This window comes from Coregonus clupeaformis, chromosome 33 (genome assembly GCF_020615455.1).
Source record: "Coregonus clupeaformis isolate EN_2021a chromosome 33, ASM2061545v1, whole genome shotgun sequence".
In the NCBI taxonomy this organism is placed as follows: domain Eukaryota; kingdom Metazoa; phylum Chordata; class Actinopteri; order Salmoniformes; family Salmonidae; genus Coregonus; species Coregonus clupeaformis.
Genome location: NC_059224.1, coordinates 27,574,244 through 27,596,949, shown reverse-complemented (window position 1 = coordinate 27,596,949; position 22,706 = coordinate 27,574,244). Strand labels below are relative to the sequence as shown.

Here is a 22,706-nt window from a genome sequence, read left to right as displayed (position 1 = left end):
CACACCAAGTTCATAGGCTCAGCCTGGCAAAACACATGTAACAGAGGTCTATAAAGTCCATTACTAAAACTCTGCAGTGCTTTAACGAGAGCACTAATTGCTACCGTTTTTAAGTACGAGGGCTGGCTAGTGTAGTAGAATACTGGGTAGTATTCATACCTGCCTAAAGGTGGTATAATATCCATTCATCCAACATGTATCCCACCTCTCTCACTAAAACCTCCTTCCTCCTTACCTAAAACACCTAAAGACCTAACATTTATTTTAGTAAAGGGGAGGAAGTTGAGGCACTGTAACGACTGACTTCACATTATGATGAGCACTTGTGTAGCTAGCTACGACGCTGTTGTTAACTATCAGATTGTCGGAGGGTGTTGCACGTGTCGAGTTGCAGTCAGGCGTGGAGTTGGGTGTGGAGTCAGAGCGTGGAACACATCACACCTGTGATTGAAGCCAGACAGCTGGGTTGGCGAGAGCTTCAAAGGAGCCAATTACAGAGTTATACAGCTCTGACACGTCTAGTCAAGTCTCAGAGCATGTGGCTCCACAACAAGACTGTAGACCGCATGTTCAGAGGAGAGATCAAGGAAGGCCCCAAAACACCCTTTACAATTGAAATGCATAATAGAAACTATCCAAGAACTTGACTATGCAAGCTGCAGTATTCCAAAGTGCGTAAGTGTTTTCCATCTATTTCTATGTTATGGTTGTGATTGGAAAGAGCGCCACAATTTTGCACACTGCAAGAGCTATTTTATAGACAGAAAATGTGGCCCTTAGTGTGTCGACTTGCACCACTAACAACTGACCATATGGTCAACAACACAGGGGGAGCAGGGGAAATCTGAACAGTTCACCAGGTGTTATGATCTGAGGCTGAGCACGTTTCCACTGTGGTGGTAGGGTCCAGTAAGGAGACAGTCCAAGCACAACCCAGATACACATCACATCTGTACCCTCACACACACACACACACCTCAATGCAACCTCACCAGTCATGGTTTAATGGATTTAGAAGCAATGACATGCCACAAATAGATGTGCCTTATAACAAACATGGAGTGCCATTACAAAAATTTGATCAAATGTTTGCAACTTTTATTCACGTAACAGTTGACCACTTATATGAGGAGAAATGTGGACTCAGTCCAGATTGGTTTCCCACTGTTCAAGGGTTCAGATCAACAGCATAATCAACAGCATAATCCCAGAAACCCTAGACCCACTCCAATTTGCATACCGCCCCAACAGATCCACAGATGATGCAATCTCTATCGCACTCCACACTGCCCTTTCCCACCTGGACAAGAGGAACACCTACGTGAGAATGCTATTCATTGACTACAGCTCAGCATTCAACACCATAGTGCCCTCTAAGCTCATCACTAAGCTAAGGATCCTGGGACTAAACACCTCCCTCTGCAACTGGATCCTGGACTTCCTGACGGGCCGCCCCCAGGTGGTAAGGGTAGGTAACAACACATCTGCCACACTGATCCTCAACACGGGGGCCCCCTCAGGGGTGCGTGCTCAGTCCCCTCCTGTACTCTCTGTTCACCCATGACTGCATGGCCAGGCACGACTCCAACACCATCATTAAGTTTGCCGACGACACAACAGTGGTAGGCCTGATCACCGACAACGATGAGACAGCCTATAGGGAGGAGGTCAGAGATCTGGCCGTGTGGTGCCAGGACAACAACCTCTCCCTCAACGTGACCAAGACAAAGGAGATGATTGTGGACTACAGGAAAAAAAAAGAGGACTGAGCACGCCCCCATTCTCATCGACGGGGCTGTAGTGGAACAGGTTGAGAGCTTCAAGTTCCTTGGTGTCCACATCACCAACAAACTATCATGGTCCAAGCACACCAAGACAGTCGTGAAGAGGGCACGACAAAGCCTATTCCCCCTCAGGAGACTAAAAAGATTTGGCATGGGTCCTCAGATCCTCAAAAAATTCTACAGCTGCACCATCGAGAGCATCCTGACTGGTTGCATCACCGCCTGGTATGGCAACTGCTTGGCCTCTGACCGCAAGGCACTACAGAGGGTAGTGCGTACGGCCCAGTACATCACTGGGGCAAAGCTCCCTGCCATCCAAGACCTCTATACCAGGCGGTGTCAGAGGAAGGCCCTCAAAATTGTCAAAGACTCCAGCCACCCTAGTCATAGACTGTTCTCTCTGCTACCGCACGGCAAGCGGTACCGAGTGCCAAGTCTAGGTCCAAAAGACTTCTCAACAGCTTCTACCCACAAGCCATAAGACTCCTGAACAGCTAATCATGGCTACCCGGACTATTTGCACTGCCCCCCCCACCCCATCCTTTTTACGCTGCTGCTACTCTGTTAAGTATTTATGCATAGTCACTTTAACTCTACCCACATGTACATATTACCTCAACTACCTCAACTAGCCGGTGCCCCCGCACATTGACTCTGCACCGTTACCCCCCTGTATATATAGCCTCCCTACTGTCACTTTATTTTACTTCTGCTCTTTGTTTTTCTCAACACTTTTTTTTTTTTTTTTTTTTTTTTGTTGTTTTACTCTTACTTTTTTTGTTTAAAATAAACGCACTGTTGGTTAAGGGCTGTAAGTAAGCATTTCACTGTAATGTCTGCACTTGTTGTATTCGGCGCATGTGACCAATAAAATTTGATTTGATTTGATTTGAGATGTACAGTAGTAAGTCAACTTTTCTCCAGTCAGATTCACTGTGTTGGCTGTAAGTAACAAACAGCTCTCCTGCCCCGCTCTGCCATGAGTCTTCCTGCCCAGGGAAGTGCCCTGTAACCCAGTTCTGCTCTATAGGAAATTGGAGCCAAGACATCAGACACTGCCATACAACTGTCCTTTCACACTGAACCGGCATTATTGAGTTGTGGCTGTCAGTGAAAAGCGTCTAAAATATATGTGAAGATAATGTGTCTTGAGCATTATTTAAAATGTTGAGACAAGAAGGGGAGGGGTGTGTGGCGATGATATACTGTAGGAGGGTCTCTATCCAGAATGGCTCAGCTGTCTCCCGCCAATTCTTGCACATTCATTGTTTGTGTGAATTGCTTGCCCTTTTATTTAAAATGTTTGTCAATTCCCCATTACATACAGTGCATTTGGAAAGTATTCAGACCCCTTCACTTTTTCCTCATCAATCTACACACAATACCCCATAATGACAAAGCGAAAAATGGTTACATACCTTTCTGTTTATGCATGTATTAGTCATTTACCGTTCTCATTCTCGGAGTGGAAACATGGTTCACAACCTGCTACACTTGTGAGAAACAAGTTTTGGTTTATTTCATAACGATCATTTAAGAGATTTGTCAATTGTTTCATTGTCTTTTGTTTGGAGTGCTCCATGTGAGCAATGAGCATCTTTCTGGTTTCTCTGTCCTGATAATGTTGTGCACCAAAACAGTTTTTAACATGCGATAGCATTTTCCCCAGCAGCAACCAGCTGAGGAGCTACAGGAAAATCCCGCTCAAAATAGGCTCTGTATGCTGTGTGCGTGTCATAGTTGTTGGATAAATAAAATACTTGATGACTAACGAAAATACACAGGCCAATTTAATTCCACTAAATTATGCTAATTATCCTATAGACCGATAAGCATGACATCAAATGTATTTCCATCGACTGGAATTTCCATCAATGAGTAAAAAGCATTCTTTTGCAATGGGATTATTTTCCTCCCGGTCATTTTGGCCGGCAACAGTTAAATTTATCGGCGTTTCATTTTTGGCCAAAAGCGGTCAATTGCCAGCTAACGGAAACCCTGTTGTGTGTGTGTGTGTGTGTGTGTGTGTTTGTGTGTGTACATGCCTGCATATATCTCAAACCAGACACCTAGAAGACATAAAGCCATACAATGATCTGCAGTTTCCTGCCTCGGGGGTTTAGCACAGGAGAGAATAGTTCATCACACCAAGTCAAGTTTGGTGGACTGGAGTCCTGAGGGAGTTTATAATATACACACACAAATCTCAGTCTGAAGTCAATTTTCCCACAGCTCTGAGGTGTTCAATCTGACCTCCATACTGACGTGTAAATGGCTCCATCAATAAGCTTCTTCATTCTTTCAGGCTACGCTACACAATCTGACTGGAGACAGAAGGAGAAAGGAACTAGTAGCAGCACCATATCATCTTACAAGACTGACTTCTTATTTTTCTCGAGATAGAACATTCTGTGGCGTTGAATTAAGCAAAAGAGAATGTTTCCTTGAATCGGATGTCAAGTGCGTCAGACAGTGCTATCATCAGAATGAGCTCTCAGCACAGTGGCCACCTCTGTGCAAGACACTGTGTGTGACCCCATATTATCACGTCAGAGACACACTTTGGCACCACACTAATCTGATAATCAACTAATAGCAGAGGGGAACGTCTTGACATGTGGCTGTGGTCTAAATGATTCCAGTATGCTTCCCTCAATGTTGAGTCAGACGCCTGTGTGTGTGTGTGTGTGTGTGTGTGTGTGTGTGTGTGTGCGGGAGGGGGGTGACTTTGCCCTGCTTGCTTGGGTTAGTGGAGACCACACAGAGCTGTGTGTCTTTGCCACTCTGTCTGGGGTGTGTGGTGGTGGTGGTGGTTAGAGGAGGCTGCAAGGCTCTTCATGTGCTTTTCTATTAAACCGGGTCTTGACAGACAGGCAGACAGGGTTCTGGGTCAGAAGGGGTTCTTTTGATCTTTCCCTGGAAAGTACAATCCATCTCTCGCTCATTCCTTATCATCTTCTATGCTATTCAAGTGTTTCATTTGGTCATTTAATAACATGCACCTCTCTTTGTCTGTCAGAAAGTATGTGTTTAAGTTGCAGGGATGTAGAGGGGGGCACACAGTAGGCCCACTGCTCTAATTAAGTCATAAAAACAGTAGTTCACAGAGCGGCGGGAACGAGGGTCCTTTCAGGGGTAGATGTGCTACAAGCCAGATGTGCTACATGTCAGAGTCTGATTTAGAAACCCTTCCAACAAGGTCAGAGAGCGTACACACACACACACACACACACTTCTACCAGGGACACAAACCATCGGACCCAATGCTCCAAAGGCTTTAAGAGAGTGACAATTATGGAGAGTGACACTAGATGTCTGGTCCTATGGACATGCTACTAACACCATTGAGAGGAGAATACCTAGAGAACAGCATGTTCCAAACCTCTAGCAGCATTTCTTTACATTCCTCTAACACTACGTGGTGGTCATATATCTGTTGCCACACACTCTCTGTCAGTCAGTACCTGCTCCTAATCCAGGCATGCACAGTCAAACATGGAATGAGCACTATGTCACAAACGTGAGCATCCTCCAAAATCTTCACTGACAGTATGAAACAATTATATTTGGGCAGTTGAGAGAGCTGTCAAATTATATTAGGCTCCAGGACTCAAACTGGCCTACTAGGTCCACATTTAAACACAAGCATGGCTCCCATAGCTGTCAGATGATTATATCTTTGGTTAGGGAGGCATCATGGCAAAGTGGTAATTGCCCATGATAATGTGTGTCACTGTCTACCACTTCACCCAAAAGTCTGAGAGAAGAGTCTGATCAGGGCAATTGGAACAGTGAACTCACTGGGCAAATAACTAAACATTCTATTTGTCACTGAGAAAGAATGACAAATGGATTGTTAGCTGGAAACCCACAACAGTGTTTTGTCATGTTGTTCCTAGTAACAACCCACCCAGGAAATATACTGTAGGCCAGGGATCATCAACTAGATTCAGCCGCGGGCCGGTTTCTTCTTGAGCGGATGGTCGGGGGGCCGGAACATAATTACAAATAATTTGTAGACTGCAAATTGACTGCAAGAAGCCGATAGATATAATATTTGACTAAAACATAATAATTTCCTTGCTTACATTTGTAAATTATCACGTGTCTCTCTATTATGCGTGAAAATACATTTTACATTTACATTTTAGTCATTTAGCAGACGCTCTTATCCAGAGCGACTTAGGGTTAAGTGCCTTGCTCAAGGGCACAGACAGATTTTTCACCTAGTCGGCTCGGGAATTCGAACCAGCAACCTTTCAGTTACTGGCCCAGCAGTTACCGGCCCAGCACTCTTAACAGCTAGGCTACCTGCCGCCCAGATTTCCCAAATTAAAATCCCTTGGAGCTGATTTCCTGGTGTTTTTACAGTTTTTTATGTCCAACAATGGAAATTCAACAGAAAACTTGCGGGACCAAATAAAACCACCCGCGGGCCACCAGTTGGGGAACCCTGCTGTGGGAATTGCCAGGGACCTCACGATACGATATCACGATACTTAGGTGCCGATATGATATGTATTGCTATTCGATACTGCGATTCTATTGCGATTTGATGCTCCAAACATATTGCTCACTATATGTCTGCTTCAGAGAGACAAGATTGAGCATGAAAAAAGTTATGAGACATAAAAAAAGTGTGTAAAACATGTTGGCTCACTATTTAAAAAGATGATGAGAACAAGCAATAGGATGAAAAATACTGGGGTTTTGGCACAGGTACAGCCGACTAGCGCTAGCTAAATCTACCTACAGTAGCAATTATTTTTAATATAAACTCAGCAAAAAAAGAAACGTCCTCTCACTGTCAACTGCGTTTATTTTCAGCAAACTTAACATGTGTAAAAATGTGTATGAACATAACAAGATTCAACAACTGCGACAAACTGAATAAGTTCCACAGACATGTGACTAACATAAATGGAATAATGTGTCCCTGAACAAAGGGGGGGGGGTCAAAATCAAAAGTAACAGTCAGTATCTGGTGTGGTCACCAGCTGCATTAAGTACTGCAGTGCATCTCCTCCTCATGAACGGCACCAGATTTACCAGTTCTTGCTGTGAGATGTTAACCCACTCTTCCACCAAGGCACCTGCAAGTTCCCTGACATTTCTGGGGGGAATGGCCCTAGCCCTCACCCTCCGATCCAAAAGGTCCCAGACATGCTCAATGGGATTGAGATCCGGGCTCTTCGCTGGCCATGGCAGAACACTGACATTCCTGTCTTGCAGGAAATCACGCACAGAACGAGCAGTATGGCTGGTGGCATTGTCATGCTGGAGGGTCATGTCAGGATGAGCCTGCAGGAAGGGTACCACATGAGGGAGGAGGATGTCTTCCCTGTAACGCACAGCGTTGAGATTGCCTGCAATGATAACAAGCTCAGTCCGATGATGCTGTGACAAACCGCCCCAGACTATGACGGACCCTCCACCTCCAAATCGATCCCGCTCCAGAGTACAGGCCTCGGTGTAACGCTCATTCCTTCGACGATAAACGCGAATCCGATCATCACCCCTGGTGAGACAAAACCGCAACTCGTCAGTGAAGAGCACTTTTTGCCAGTCCTGTCTGGTCCAGCCATGGTTGGTTTGTGCACATAGGCGACGTTGTTGCCGGTGATGTCTGGTGAGGACCTGCCTTACAACAGGCCTACAAGCCCTCAGTCCAGCCTCGCTCAGCCTATTGCAGACAGTCTGAGCAATGATGGAGGGATTGTGCGTTCCTGGTGTAACTCGGGCAGTTGTTGTTGCCATCCTGTACCTGTCCCGCAGGTGTGATGTTCGGATGTACCGATCCTATGCAGGTGTTGTTACACGTGGTCTGCCACGGTGAGGACGATCAGCTGTCCGTCCTGTCTCTTAGGCGTCTCACAGTATGGACATTGCAATTTAAGGCACGTTCACGCAGATAAGCAGGGACTCTGGGCATCTTTCTTTTGGTGTTTTTCAGAGTCAGTAGAAAGGCCTCTTTAGTGTCCTACGTTTTCATAACTGTGACCTTAATTGCCTACCGTCTGTAAGCTGTTAGTGTCTTAACAACTGTTCCACAGGTGCATGTTCATTAATTGTTTATGGTTCATTGAACAAGCATGGGAAACAGTGCTTAAACCCTTTACAATGAAGATCTGTTAAGTTATTTGGATTTTACGAATTATCTTTGAAAGACAGGGTCCTGAAAAAGGACGTTTCTTATATATATTTTTTATTCTTCAAATTGATACTTGGAGTCAAATATCGATATAATATCATCCCAAAAATTATATTGCGATATGTAACTATTGTTTTTTCCCCCCGCCATCACTAGAAGGCATACAGTATGTCTTGTAGCTCTTGCTGTGCCCCAGGGCAGCACTGGTAGGCAGTGACCAGTGCTTCTACAGTCTGAGATCACACACACGCGTGTAAGCTAAAGCTCAAAGTCCCGTCTCACAGCCAGCCAGCAGCAGGAAGAACACAGCCAAGTGAGCCCAGAGCACATCCTCCCATTGTTACTGCTGCTACAGCTCTCTACAGCAAGGGTTCCCAAACTCGGTCCTGGGGCCCGCCCCCGGGTGCACGTTTTGGTTTTTGTCCTAGCACTACACAGATAATCAAAGCTTGATGATGAGTTGGTTATTTGAATCAGCTGTGTAGTGCTAGGGCAAAAACCAAAACGTGCACCCAGAGGGGAGCCCCAGGACCGAGTTTGGGAAACCCTGCTAAGTTACATAATCGTTCAGAGTAGAATCAACTAAAATGGGGCCAAAAGTTCAAAATCAAGCTCTTGTCCTAGAGTTGAAGTTATGGCCTGTGTGTGTGCATTGCAGCACCCCAAACTGGGAAACAGCACGTAGAGACGAGCATCCTAGGTCCCTTACATAGTGGGTCATATCAATATGAAGAACTGGTCCGCGCTGGACATTTATTAACAGTCTCACACATTTTAAATGACCAACTGTGAAAGGTGGAACTCAAACTGAGAAGTAAACTTGAGCAAAAGAACACCAAGGTGTCAGATATGGAAGACGGTGTGAAGGTTACAGCGAGTGGAACAGCAGCACATACTGGAGTTCCCTTCTATTTCCTGTGTCTTCCCATCCTCAACCACCTCCTCTCCTGCTGCTGTCCTGCCAATACCTCTACACATTCACACCATACCCACACAACCAGGGTACTTTGGGCTCCCGAGTGGCGCAGCTGTCTAAGGCACTGCATCTCAGTGCTAAAGGCGTCACTACAGACCCCCTGGTTCGATTCCAGGCTGTATCACAATCTGGCCGTGATTGGGAGTCCCATAGGGCGGCGCACAATCGGCCCAGCGTCGTCCGGGTGTGGCCGGGGCAGGCCGTCATTGTAAATAACAATTTGTTCTTAACTGACTTGCCTAGTTAAATAAAAAGGCTAAAAAAACATACAAGGCATAAACCCTTGTTTCCAAGAGAAGTGAGCATAGCACCTTACCGACTCGGACTGGTCCTTCCTCCCGACCACAGAGAACCACATGGTGTAGATAGTTAGTTCCCGCTCGGCTAGTGCAGGCTGGAGCTCAGGCTCAATTTAAAAAGTCCACAACAAGGGGCAGATCACAGCGAACAAAACAAAAACAGCTAACGAAGGAGGAGAGACTAGTGCGGAGCAGTGAGTGAAAGAGATAGCTCCACTTTACATGCTACTGTAGGACCCATATGGCAAATATCAGCAGCCAGCCGGAGTAGGAAATACCATATCCAGACTGTTACATAACCAGTCCACTAGCCCCGCTACTCTGCAGTTTGGGTAACCTTTCAGAGCACTTCCCAGCTGTGTGTTCTGTACCAGGCAAAACTATCATTACTCTCCGCTTTTGGTTTTTCTTTCTCATTCCCTTGCTTCCCCAGTCTGTCTCTGCCCTGTGTCTTCCGTCCTCCCCTCCCATTTTTCTCTCCTTCCCTCCCTCCGCCCTCCCCATCTCCGCCCCCTCTCTCCGTCTTTCTTGCCTTACACACCACCTCAGGTTGAAAATAGCAGTAAAAACACAGGGGATGTGGCCACCTCAAACTCGAGCACTTTGCTTTGAAAATAAACAGTTCAGGAAGGCCCCCCCCTTTCCTCCCCCCTCCTCTATCCACCACCACCTCTTCCTCTCAGACTCCCACTCTTCTGGCAGCCTAGTAAGACCCCAGACACACATTCACATTACCCACACAGACCAAACCGGGTCAGAAGTGGGCTAAAACTGGGCCAGCTGCCAGTCAGTCACCCAGGCCAAAAACAGCTGGCCAACACTGCCTATGTTCTATGCTAACTAACTAATTCGCCACTGCAAATTATGACGCTCTATTTAAAGAGCCTATTACTGTAAGTTGTTAGCACAGTCGGACCAAAAGGTGAGGAAAACCACAGTGTCTGAAAACCACAGGGTTCCTCCCTGCCTGCTCTGCTTCCTCCGACACTAGGACATGATGGTTAGGACCAGGGACGGCTGGAACTCAGGAGGAAACACACTGTCAGTCGGGAGACAGATTTGCTTACTGTTGTTTTGACTTCCAATTTGAATGTTTGCCGTACAGACGGACAGAAACAAAGAGCGACCTGTTCCAGTAAAAACAGCCTGTGTGTTTCAAACACCCTCAGAGTGCTGAGGTCAGGCAGAACAGTCGAGCTAACTCTGCCAGTAGAGGAACCATGACAGTCGCTTCATCACACACACACACACACACACACACACACACACACACTCTATCAAAGAGCTCCCTGCTCTGCCCATATCTCTCCTGGCATCCAATCATTATCCGGGGTTACAGCAGGGTAATGTAGTAAACAACCCAGAAGAGAACCCAGTACAAACTAAGGCTCTTACATCCATCCACACGGCTAGAAACAGCATGTTCCACTGGCATTGTTGTTGACCAGAAAATGAGGACACGTTCAAAAAACCTTGAGGCGCGGTCAGGCAGGCTCTTAACAACGGCTGAGATAAGGGCTTATTTTTGATTATTTATGTGTTCACCAGGCAGAAGGCATCAAGTCTGCTCGAGTATGGATGCAACAAATGTAATTCAATGTTTCTGGCTTGTTTCTGTAGTCTCTGTATTTCTCATCGTTCAGATAGCACTTCCCTCCCAGCCAGGAGGTCACAAACCTCTTCCAGGAGGTCACAAACCTCTTCCAGGAGGTCACAAACCTCTTCCAGGAGTACTAGTGGGTATCGACAAAAACCTTTTAGCTTAAATACTAAAGGACAGGATTAAGAGATGTCTTACCTTGGCAGCCACAATGCTGAGGCCCATGCCTTTGTGCTTCTTCAGGGTGACCGTCACAACTTCCGGTTCCTTCCGCATTTGCTGCAACGAGAGGAGACAGCAGCGTTAGCGTCGGAAAAAACTATCAACTGGAGTAGCTGGAGTGCAGTTGGTGTCAGTGGTGGGATCCGGTGAGCAGGTCAGTCAGGCTTCTAAAAGGCTCTCAGAGCTGGGAGCTCTCTCTCTGGGACGCTCCTCTGGCAAAATGAGGCGCAGGAGGAGGAAGCAGGGGAATAGAGCAGAGCAGTCATACAGAGAGAGAGCTGGGTTGGGGTGACCGCAACGAGAAATGGCGGGTGCTGGAGAGGAGTCAAGAATGAAAGCCATATGCACTTGGCTCCAGAGGCTCTCAATGGGCTCATTTAAAAGGAGGGCTGCCTGGAAACAGGGTGGGGAGAGGGAGGAAGAGGGAGTGAAAGCGAGAGAGCAGTGCTTCCCACACAAAGAGGCACACAGACAGACAGCCTCTCCTCCCTATGGCACTGAACACATTGACACTCAACAGCCCCAAAGACACAAACAACTCTTCACTCAGCTGAAAAGCTTTGCTGTACTGCCACATAGTTCAGAGATGAAGAGAAAGAGAGAGAGAGAGAGAATGGATACAAAGCCACAATAAGTAACAGGGCTGTGGTGGCATTTCTCATCTGATGTGGTGCAGAACAAGTATTTCTGAATGCCATTGGAGTGATTCACCAAGTGCTAGAGGGCAGGGCAATGGTGATGCAGGGTTCAGCTGGCTACAATGCATTCATTCAGACAATAGCAATTCATGAAGTTAAGAAACTAACTCTTAACTAGAGAGAGAGAGAGAGAGAGAGAGAGAGAGAGAGAGAGAGAGAGAGAGAGAGAGAGAGAGAGAGAGAGAGAGAGAGAGAGAGAGAGAGAGAGAGAGAGAGAGAGAGAGAGAGAGAGAGAGAGAGAGAGAGAGAGAGAGAGAGAGAGAGAGAGAGAGAGAGAGAGAGAGAGAGAGAGAGAGAGAGAGAGAGAGAGAGAAGAGAGAGAGAGAGAGAGAGAGAGAGAGAGAGAGAGAGAGAGAGAGAGAGAGAGAGAGAGAGAGAGAGAGAGAGAGAGAGAGAGAGAGAGAGAGAGAGAGAGAGAGAGAGAGAGGGAGAGAGAGAGAGAGAGAGAGAGAGAGAGAGAGAGAGAGAGAGAGAGAGAGAGAGAGAGAGAGAGAGAGAGAGAGAGAGAGAGAGAGAGAGAGAGAGAGAGAGAGAGAGAGAGAGAGAGAGAGAGAGAGAGAGAGAGAGACAGAGAGAGAGACAGAGAGAGAGACAGAGAGAGAGACAGAGAGAGAGACAGAGAGAGAGAGAGAGAGAGAGAGAGAGAGATTCCTGGGTTTTAGGACCACATCCGCTCTCCTAAAAGGTCTGACTGCACTAGGCTAGCTACAGTTACACCTCCTGTCTGTACTAGTGACCAGGGAAACCTAGACACCTGGGGTGTATACATTAGTCGAATTCCATTGCAAAACGTTTTGCAACGGAGACCATTTACTCCAGGAATCAAATTGAAACAAACAGAACGAAATGGGGAGGGAGCTACCTAAAAGTGTCCAATAGAAACTCTCGTTTTCGTTGAAAAACGTTTTCCATTTAGAGTAAACAGTTTCTGCTGCCAAACTTTTTGCAACCGACAAAACGTTTTGAAACGGAATCCGACGAATGAATACACCCGATTGTTCTTCTCCTCAGGGATCCCCTGTCTGTCTCTGTGTGTCTGATTAACCCTGTAATGGCTGTTAACAGGAAAACACTATGGAACACTACAGTAGTGATTCTGGCGCAAGCCGGTGGTAACATGAGGTGGGGTGCCGGGGTCACCCTGCCTGGCACACAACCAAGAGGCCATTAATCAGAACCTCAGCAGTGTTTAAACGGTTTGGATGCCCTCCTCCCCTCACTCCCTCCCTCTCCCTAATCCCTTTAATACTGTGGGGGCTGGGGCTGACGCCCGCCCTGAGCTGACCTGGGGTTTGAAGCATGAAAAAGGAGAGCTGGGGAAAAACAGGGCAATTATACAGGAAGCAGTGCAATATAGGGGCTTTTGTGTGATTAGGGTGAGGAAAAGGGTATCATTTGCTGCTGTTCCAGAGCCCTCCGGTCAATAATTGGCCTCTGTGGTGTAAATGGTGTTGATTGAAATTGAGCAGGAGGGAGTATGTCTGTGTGTGTGTGTGTGTGTTAGGGTAAAGTAGAGTAGAGCAGAACAGTGATTACATGACTGCAATATGGGACATTAAAGGCTGTTCATACGATCGTTACATACAGCATGAGCCGTTCCAAAACATTGTCACAAAGCATACATGATGAGTAACTGAAACATATTTAAGTATCATAAACAGCTCAAAGTAGCTGTGCTTATCTGTTACTTAGTACTATGGTGGCTATTGTACAAGGACAGTCTGCGTCATGAGTACTAGCCAATACTCCGCATTACCATGCAGCTCAATGTAATGGTCTTTGCCTTGCATAGTTCTACAGTTGTAACGGCCAGAGGGACACCTACCACGTCTGAGTTTTCTGCAGAGAAGTGGCTGTCGCAGTCGGCTCCTTCAAAGTGGATGGTCCAGGTCCCAGGGGAGCGCGGGTGAGGGGTTAGTCGACAGAATCCTGCACAGGACACAAGAGAAAATCACACAGTTATCTTCTTCTTCTACTACTACTTAGTACAGATCTGGGATTACAGTGACACGGAAGCACAAACTGCTCTTGGAATACACCTCCCTCTCTCGCATAAGCAAACACAATGATAAGGACAGGAGCAAACAGCTCTCCAGTCTCCCAGACTCTTCTTACATTCTACATTCCACTGCCAACAGAACAAACACGGGTCAGCTCAGCCTCTGATTGGCTCACAATGACAGAACACAACCTGTGTGACATTCCGGAATGTAACTCATTAATGTTTTTTTCTCTCTTCTACACAAGTACCTCTCTGACAAAGGGGGTCCAGGAACTCCTGGAATCCATTGGGAATGTTGCGCACGACGTCGCAGGAGTAGCCGTCCTCGGGCAGTAGGAAGGGCAGCTGCAGGTCGGGGTCCTCCTCCAGCTGGACCTCTCGGCCGTCGCTACGGGCCAGCTCATCTGCCGTGTTCTCCGCCACGGCAACCACGTGGTCTATCAGGTCCTATTGGGAGAGACACCAGATAGACCAATAAGGGTCTAGTTAGAGATACCAGATGGACCAATGAGGGTTTAGTTTGAGCAGAAGTATAAGTGTCTAATAGTCCTCTGACTGTTTCCTCAAAAACCATCCATGTAGAGGCAGCAACTGCAACTGGAAAAAATAGCTAAGAAGATCAGTCAAGTGAAGAGCTTAGCTAATGTTTGCCCAAAACGTACAGGACAAACTCCAACGCATTACAACTACGGGAGGAGACTTGTGTTAAGCAATGCTTCAAATCGCAACCCCCTATTTCTCCACTTCAGAATCACTCATTCATAGTCACTCACTGTAACTGTACTATGTGAATGGAGCAGTTTGTCGTCATGTCTTACGGGGGGGATGTAAGGCTCATCGGGAGCACAGTGGTAGTTGGTCATGAGGGCGTTGAGCTGCAGGGAGTTCAGCTTGAAGCAGGTGTTGTGGATGTTCTGCACATCCTGCATGGAGTACTTGTCCATGGTGAGGAGAGTCGTAGCCTGGGGAGGAACAACAGAACAGAGAACTATTAATGACAGAGAAGGACTCGATTTACAGTGACCTGTGGTCCATACTAAATGCTTTCCCCTACAAGGTAGGTCACAAAGGCTCCTAAAGCATCATCCAGAGCTGCTGACATGTTTTCAATAGAAACCATTTGACAAGTAATCTTTCGAGGTGAAAGGGCCTGCCCTGCCTACAGTAAGTCATGGTATGGAAAACAGTGGGTAGCTAACAGCCCTAACAGGATGTGCCTTCCTGGACAATGGTAGGTGTACCCTACCTGTACGATCCGACTGAGGTGGCAGTCGGCGGCCAGCTCCAGGCCCTGTTTCTCTGCCCAGGCCTCGATGTGGCTGAGCTGCTGGCGGAGGATGGCGCCCCAGTAGTGTGAACACAGTCCAGAGTCGGCCTCCGTCACCAGCTTGTTGAACAGCCACATGTTGATGAAGTGGAAGAGCTGGGAGAACAGCTGGATGGTCAGTGCCGCGTTGACACGGCAACGCCGCAGCAGCGACATGGCGCCCGTCAGGGTGTGCAGAACGTCCTCTGTGAGAGGAGAGAGGAGGAGGATAAGGAATGGGGGGAGGAGGAGAGCGTTAGGACTAGTGAAGTCACCATTGACCCTTGGGTCTAATCCCATTAAAGTCCATAGGGAAAAGTAAGAAGGAGTAGAAATTCTACCAACGTTTCAGTTGATTTATACAGTTTATCCCCACTAGAGGGCTCAGTCTTCAAAACCAAGTTGAGTGACATTCTGTGTGGCTGTAAATACACTGGTAACAGTACCCTGTGGCCTGGCTGACAGTAGTTTATTTACACAGTAAGAGTATTAGCGTATGAACAGAAGTGAGTCACCTATTTTGGGCCTCTGAGGGTTCTGTTCCTCTGGGTCATCCAGAAAGGCAGGCATGTAGTTATTAAGGTCAGACTGCAGACACTGGACCAGGTACCTGAGACAACAACATACAGTACATTGGTTCTGAATAGTCCACATGGATATGGACTCACAAAGACACATACAATGCATATACGGCCACCTACGCAAACCCAACCTCACACATGTTCAATTGCACTGAGAGAAACACACAAACACAAAGACAGACACGAATGCAGACACACACACTCCCCCTGCTCTGAGGCCCTAAGGGGACTTCTCCTGGAATCCCACAGTAAACCAGCGGTCTGGCCGGCTCGGCCACCGCTCTGATCTACTCTGGGGACACAAAGCACCAGTTCTTTCAGCTGGCCATTCCAGGGAGTGGCAAGCAGAGCAGGGGGAACGGGGGACTGAGAGAGCCGTCTGAAACCACTGTGTTTTTACTGAGACCTCTCCCCAGGCCCATCCAGCCCGGCCAACACAAGCCAGGCCCAGGACATTCCACACATTCACTGCTCCCCTTCCTGCTCCTGTATCCACACAATGGCTCCAGAAATACTACTTTCTCCAGATCCGTACATGGTCTGAGATGAAGCAAGACCATTATCTTGCGTAACCCCCTGTGTCTATTGCAACATTCAATATAACATTGTGACATTGATAAATTGCTAGTTAAAAACACAGCTCACAGTTGAGCTCAAGCAGAAGTTGGCACGGACAGCTAAGCGCTAGCTACAACATTGAGAACAAGGGCCTTTTTTTTCCATGGGCAGCAAACACCTATATTTTGATTTCTCTCTCAGGAGAATCAGCAGTGGCAGTGAAGGTCACATTTGGATCTATAATTTCCTTAATAATTTCCCAATTATCTCATTACCATGAATGTGATAGTTTCCTGTGGTTCACATGTGGTTTGAGTTAGCCCTGATGGCTTTCACACAGTGTGGAGCTGCTGCACCGCTTGGCTAGCACACAGACACAGCTGGGAGCAGGATAACCTAAAGCCTTGTGTTTAGGTCATGGACGGGATAGTGAGGACAAGGAAAGGATCGGAAGAGGGACAGGAACAAGAATCATAGAGCTATAGGGAGTGGTAAGAAGGGAGGGTATAATGACAGGGCAGCTTTGACTAGGACAGGAAAAGAGGCAAGATATTAACAGGGTAGGAGTACACAATGGGGCAGGACCAGAGACAGGGCAGAGGCAGTTTAAACGTTCGACAGGAGCACCAAACTAGAGAGGCCCAGGGTTAGGAAAGAGACCGGGGCCAGAGCGTAGGGAGGAAGTCGGGTCACTCACTTGAAGGCCATCTGGACAAGGTGTGCCAGCACGTCCTGGGCATCCAGTGTGATGCGCGACAGGTCCTTGTCCTGTTTGATGAAGTTGAGCAGCTCTGAGGCATTGGCCATCCAGAAGGCCAGGGCCCCCGCGATGTTCTTCTGCTTCTGGAATACACCAATCACAGAGCAGGACAGACAGAGAGAGAAAGAGCAAGAGAGAGAGCAGGGGTCAGAGGCAGGGTAGGACACACACAGGGGGGTGACTCTCTCAGACTCACAGCCATGAGCAGTAGCAGCACTCCAGGGATAGACTTGTGTCAGACACCCTACCCCACCCCAATCCGAGACCCACAGAACCAGACACTGGCCCCTAACTACAGCCTCTCCCAGAGCGAACAGGTCCCTGACTTCAAGGTCAGTTTGAGGGAGGGCCCTTTGCAGAGTAGGCTACTGGATTAACAGGTTGTTTGGCATATTACAGTGGCAGTTCTTGTACCGCTCCAGGTAGAAGTCCCATGTAATAAGCACAGATCTAAGATCAGTTTACCCTCCCCAATCCTAACCGTAACCATTTAGGGAGAAACTGACCTTAGAACAGTGTAGAGAGAATTTCCTTCAACTTCTCTTTTCTAGTTAGCTTCTGTGTGGAGTGGTTCTCTGCCGGTCCTCTACTCTAGCAGCAGCCATCTCTGCACTGGCCCAAATATTCTACATCAACTAGTACACAAACAATATTTTTCTGGGATGGACATTCAGTTCAGTCCTCATGTACAGTACCTTCAGAAAGTATTCACACCCCTTGACTTTTTCCACATTTTGTTGTGTTATAGCCTGAATTTAAAATTGATTAAATTGAGATTTTGTGTCACTGGCCTACACACAATAACCCTTATATGTCAATGTTTATAGACATTTTTACAAACTAATTAAAAATGAAAAGCTGAAATGTTCTTGAGTCAGTAAGCATTCAACCCCTTTGTTATGGCGAGCCTAAATAAATTCAGGAGTAAATATGTGCTTAACAAGTCACGTAATAAGTTGCATGGACTCTGACTCGGTGTGCAATAATAATGTTTAACATGATTTTTGAATGACTGCCTCATCTTTGTACCCAACACATACAATTATCTGTAAGGTCCCTCAATCGAGCAGTGAATTTCAAACAGATTCAACCACAAACACCAGGGAGGTTTTCCAATGCCTGGCAAAGAAGGGCACCTATTTGTCACGGATTCTGCCGAGGCTGCTCCCCCTCCTGGTACGAGCAGGCGTCGGCGGTCGCCGTCCCCGGAGTACTAGCTGCCACCGATCTATGTTTCTGTGTGTGATTGCTTTTGTCTGTCTGTCACACCTGTGTCCTATTGTGTATTCATCACCTGTCCTATAAGTTCCGTCTTTTTGCTTGGTAGGATTGTGTGTTGTTGTTCGCCTGTCGTTGTGCTGCGTGTTTTGCTTCTTGTTTGCATTTTTTGTGTTTTACGCATTTTGCGTAAATGCTCGCCTCTTGTTGTTTGAGGTCGTTTGTTTTTCCGTTTCCTTTTGGAAATTTTGAGTAAACTCTGTTGGACTGAGCCTCGGTGTCCTGCGCCTGACTTCCACCACACATACACCTCACCGCATGACAGAACAACACACCATCTCCATGGAGTCAGCAGGAACAGCGGCGATACCCAATTCCCTGGAGGACCGGATTAATTACCAGGACGCCATGATCCGGCAACTCGGGGTCGCCATGGACGAGGTGTCCAACCGTCTGCGCCGGTTGATGAATCGGGAGGTGCCCACGCCTTCTCACACCATCCCAGCACCAACGGCCAGTCCTCCTCTCTCAGCACCGGAACCCAGTGGCATTCGGCTCTCGCTCCCGAGGGCATATGACGGTTCTGCAGCCGGGTGTCAGGGCTTTCTCCTACAGGTAGAACTTTACCTTGCCACCATACACCCGGCGCCCTCGGGATACGAGAGCGTCTCCGCCCTCATCTCCTGTCTCTCCGGGAGGGCGTTGGAGTGGGCCAACGCCGAATGGAGGGGAATAGACGCCGCCACCATCACCTACGCGGAGTTTTCCCGCCGCTTCAGGACTGTCTTCGATCATCCACCTGAGGGGAAAGCGGCGGGAGAGCGTCTATTCCACCTCCGACAGGGGAAGAGGAGCGCACAGGAGTTCGCACTGGAGTTCCGGACACTAGCAGCGGATGCGGGATGGAATGAGAGGGCCCTCATTGACCACTATCGGTGTAGCCTACGAGAGGACGTTCGTCGTGAGATGGCCTGCAGGGACACCAACCTGTCGTTCGACCAGCTGGTGGACATCTCCATCAGTCTAGACACCCTGCTGGCTACCCGCGGGACGTCCCGAGTGGGGGTCGTCCATTCCATCCTCCAGCACCTCCGAGCCTATTCCTATGGAGCTCGGGGTGCTGGCGCTAGAGAGAGGAGGAGGGAGAACCCGAGGAGGGCCAACCCCTGCACCAACTGTGGCCGTGGAGGACACACCACGGCCAGGTGCTGGGGAGGGTCTTCTGAGAGAGGGGACAACAGGTCACGCACTGGGGAGTCATTTCAGGTGAGTAGGCGCCCCACTTACCCAGAGCTCTCTGTTGGTCACATGAGTATTCCTGTGCGTTTTCCACAGGTGGCACCTCATTCCCAGCATAAGGCGCTAGTAGATTCAGGCGCAGCTGGGAACTTTATTGATCGTAAATTTTGTGCTAGGTTAGGAATTCCCCTTCGGCCGGTAGAAGTTCCATTCCCTGTCCATGCATTAGACAGCCGGCCGTTGGGGTCGGGTCTGATCAGGGATGTCACAGCACCGCTGACTATGACTACGCAGGGGGGTCATGAGGAGATTATTCAGTTCTATCTGATTGACTCTCCTGCGTACCCAGTGGTGTTGGGGCTTCCCTGGTTAAGTACCCACGATCCTACCATAGCGTGGCAACAGAGGGCTCTTATGGAGTGGTCTGCCCAGTGTGTAGGGGAGATGTCTAGGTGTTTCCATAGGGGCGACCTCGGTAGAGAGTCCGAACCAAGTGCCCGCACTGCGCATTCCCCCGAGTATGAGGATTTAGCACTGGTCTTTAGTAAATCGAGGGCAGCAAGGCTACCTCCTCATAGACAGGGGACTGTGCGATAAATATCCAGACTGGAGCAGCTCTTCCCAGGAGTCATGTGTATCCCCTGTCTCAAGAGGAGACAGCGGCTATGGAGACATACATAGCCGAGTCCTTGGCACAGGGATACATACGGCCCTCTACTTCCCCAGTCTCCTCGAGTTTCTTCTTTGTGAAGAAGAAGGACGGGGGATTGCGCCCGTGTATTGATTATCGTAGTCTCAATCAGATTACAGTTAAATACAGCTACCCACTGCCACTGATTGCGACGATGACGGAATCATTACGCGGAGCGCGATTCTTCACAAAGTTAGATCTCAGGAGCGCGTACAATCTGGTGCGACATTAAGGGGGGGATGAATGGAAGACAGCATTTAGTACCACCTCGGGTCATTACGAGTATCTCGTCATGCCATACGGGTTAATGAATGCTCCTTCAGTCTTCCAATCCTTTGTTGACGAGATTTTCCGGGACATGCATGGGCAGGGTGTAGTAGTTTACATCGACGACATCCTGGTGTACTCTTCTACACGAGCCGAGCATGTAGCCCAGGTGCGCCGAGTATTGAGACGACTGTTGGAGCATGACTTGTATGTCAAGGCAGAGAAATGCCTGTTCTTCCAGGAGTCCGTCTCCTTTTTGGGTTATCGGTTGTCCGCGTCTGGCGTGGAGATAGAGGTAGATCGGGTATCGGCTGTGCGTAATTGGCAAACTCCAACCACCGTAAAAGAGGTGCAGCGGTTCTTGGGTTTTGCTAATTACTACCGGAGGTTTATCCGGGGCTTTGGACAGGTTGCAGTTCCCATTACGTCCCTGCTAAAGGGGGGTCCGGTGCGCTTGCAGTGGTCAGCTGAGGCGGACAGGGCATTTGTCAAGCTGAAGAACCTGTTTGCCTCGGCCCCGGTGCTGGCGCATCCGGATCCCTCTTTGCCTTTCCAAGTAGAGGTGGACGCGTCCGAGACCGGTATTGGGGCAGTCCTGTCACAACGGTCCGGCACGCCACCTAAGCTCCGCCCCTGTGCATTCTACTCTAAGAAGCTCAGCTCGGCGGAGCGCAATTATGACGTTGGGGACAGGGAGCTGTTAGCTGTAGTCCAGGCGCTAAAGGTGTGGAGGCATTGGCTTGAGGGGGCTCAACACCCTTTCCTCATTCTGACTGATCACCGTAACCTGGAGTACATCCGGGCAGCTAGGAGATTGAACCCTCGTCAGGCTAGGTGGAACATGTTCCTGACCCGGTTTGTTTTTAAGATCACATACATCCCTGGGTCCCAGAACGGTAAGGCAGACGCCCTGTCCCGGCAGTATGACACAGAGGAGAGGTCCATTGAGCCTATTTCCATACTGCCGGAGTCTTGTCTGGTGGCTCCGGTAGTATGGGAGGTCGATACGGAAATCGAGCGGGCGCTGCGTACCGACCCTACTCCCCCGAGTGTCCTGTGGGGCGGACGTACGTTCCGCTCGAGGTTCGTGATCGGCTTATTTCTTGGGCTCATACATCACCCTCCTCTGGACATCCTGGTATTGGTCGGACGGTGCACTGCCTTAGCGTAAAATACTGGTGGCCAACGTTAGCCAGGGATGTGAGGGTTTATGTCTCCTCCTGCTCGGTATGTGCCCAGTGTAAGGCACCTAGACATTTGCCCAGAGGTAAGTTACATCCTCTGCCCGTTCCACAACGACCATGGTCCCACCTCTCGGTAGATTTTGTGACCGATCTACCCCCTTCCCAGGGTAATACCACCATTTTGGTCGTTGTGGATCGGTTTTCTAAGGCCTGTCGTCTCCTCCCACTGCCGGGTCTCCCTACTGCCCTACAGACCGCCGAGGCCCTCTTTACCCACGTGTTCCGGCACTATGGGGTCCCCGAGGATATTGTGTCCGACCGAGGTCCCCAGTTCACCTCCAGAGTCTGGGGGGCTTTCATGGAACGTCTGGGGGTCTCGGTTAGCCTTACCTCGGGGTACCACCCAGAGAGCAATGGGCAGGTTGAACGTGTGAACCAGGATGTGGGTAGGTTTTTGAGGTCCTATTGCCGGGACCGGCCGGAGGAGTGGTCGAGGTATATCCCCTGGGCAGAGATGGCCCAGAACTCTCTCCGCCACTCCTCCACCGGATTAACACCTTTCCAGTGTATTTTAGGGTATCAGCCGGTCCTGGCACCGTGGCACGAGAGCCAGACCGAGGCCCCTGCGGTGGACGAGTGGATTCGGCGCTCGGAGGAGACGTGGGACGCTGCCCATGTCCATCTGCAGCGTGCCATCCGTCAACAAAAGGCGAGCGCCGATCGCCACCGCAGTGAGGGGCCGGTGTACGCACCGGGAGATCGAGTCTGGCTCTCGACTCGAAACCTGCCCCTCCGCCTGCCCTGCCGGAAGCTGGGTCGGCGGTTTGTGGGGCCCTTTAAAGTCCTGAGAAGGTTGAACGAGGTGTGTTACAGGTTACAACTGCCTATAGAGTACAAAAATATTAACCCCTCGTTCCATGTGTCTCTTCTCAGGCCGGTGGTAGCTGGTCCACTCCAGGATAATGAGATAGGAGAGACCCCTCCGCCCCCTTTGGACATCGAGGGGGCCCCGGCGTACAGAGTCCGGACCATCTTGGACTCGAGGCGCCGGATGAGTGGTCTCCAGTATCTCGTGGAGTGGGAGGGGTACGGTCCGGAGGAACGGTGCTGGGTGCCCAGGAGGGACATCCTCGATCCATCCCTCCTGACTGATTTCCACCGTGGGCATCC

The 22,706-nt window shown here is 48.9% G+C and overlaps 1 protein-coding gene across 1 annotated transcript in view; it reads right to left on the bottom strand.

Annotated features, from left to right (window-relative positions):
* LOC121548942 (afadin-like) overlaps window positions 1-22,706 on the bottom strand; it is a 130,747-nt gene that overhangs the window by 26,484 nt on the left and 81,557 nt on the right. Inside the window, 7 exon segments of the mRNA XM_041860618.2 lie at window positions 11,009-11,089; window positions 13,556-13,659; window positions 13,981-14,179; window positions 14,551-14,694; window positions 14,979-15,244; window positions 15,554-15,648; window positions 16,875-17,020. Coding sequence (XP_041716552.1) covers window positions 11,009-11,089; window positions 13,556-13,659; window positions 13,981-14,179; window positions 14,551-14,694; window positions 14,979-15,244; window positions 15,554-15,648; window positions 16,875-17,020 — 1,035 coding nt within the window.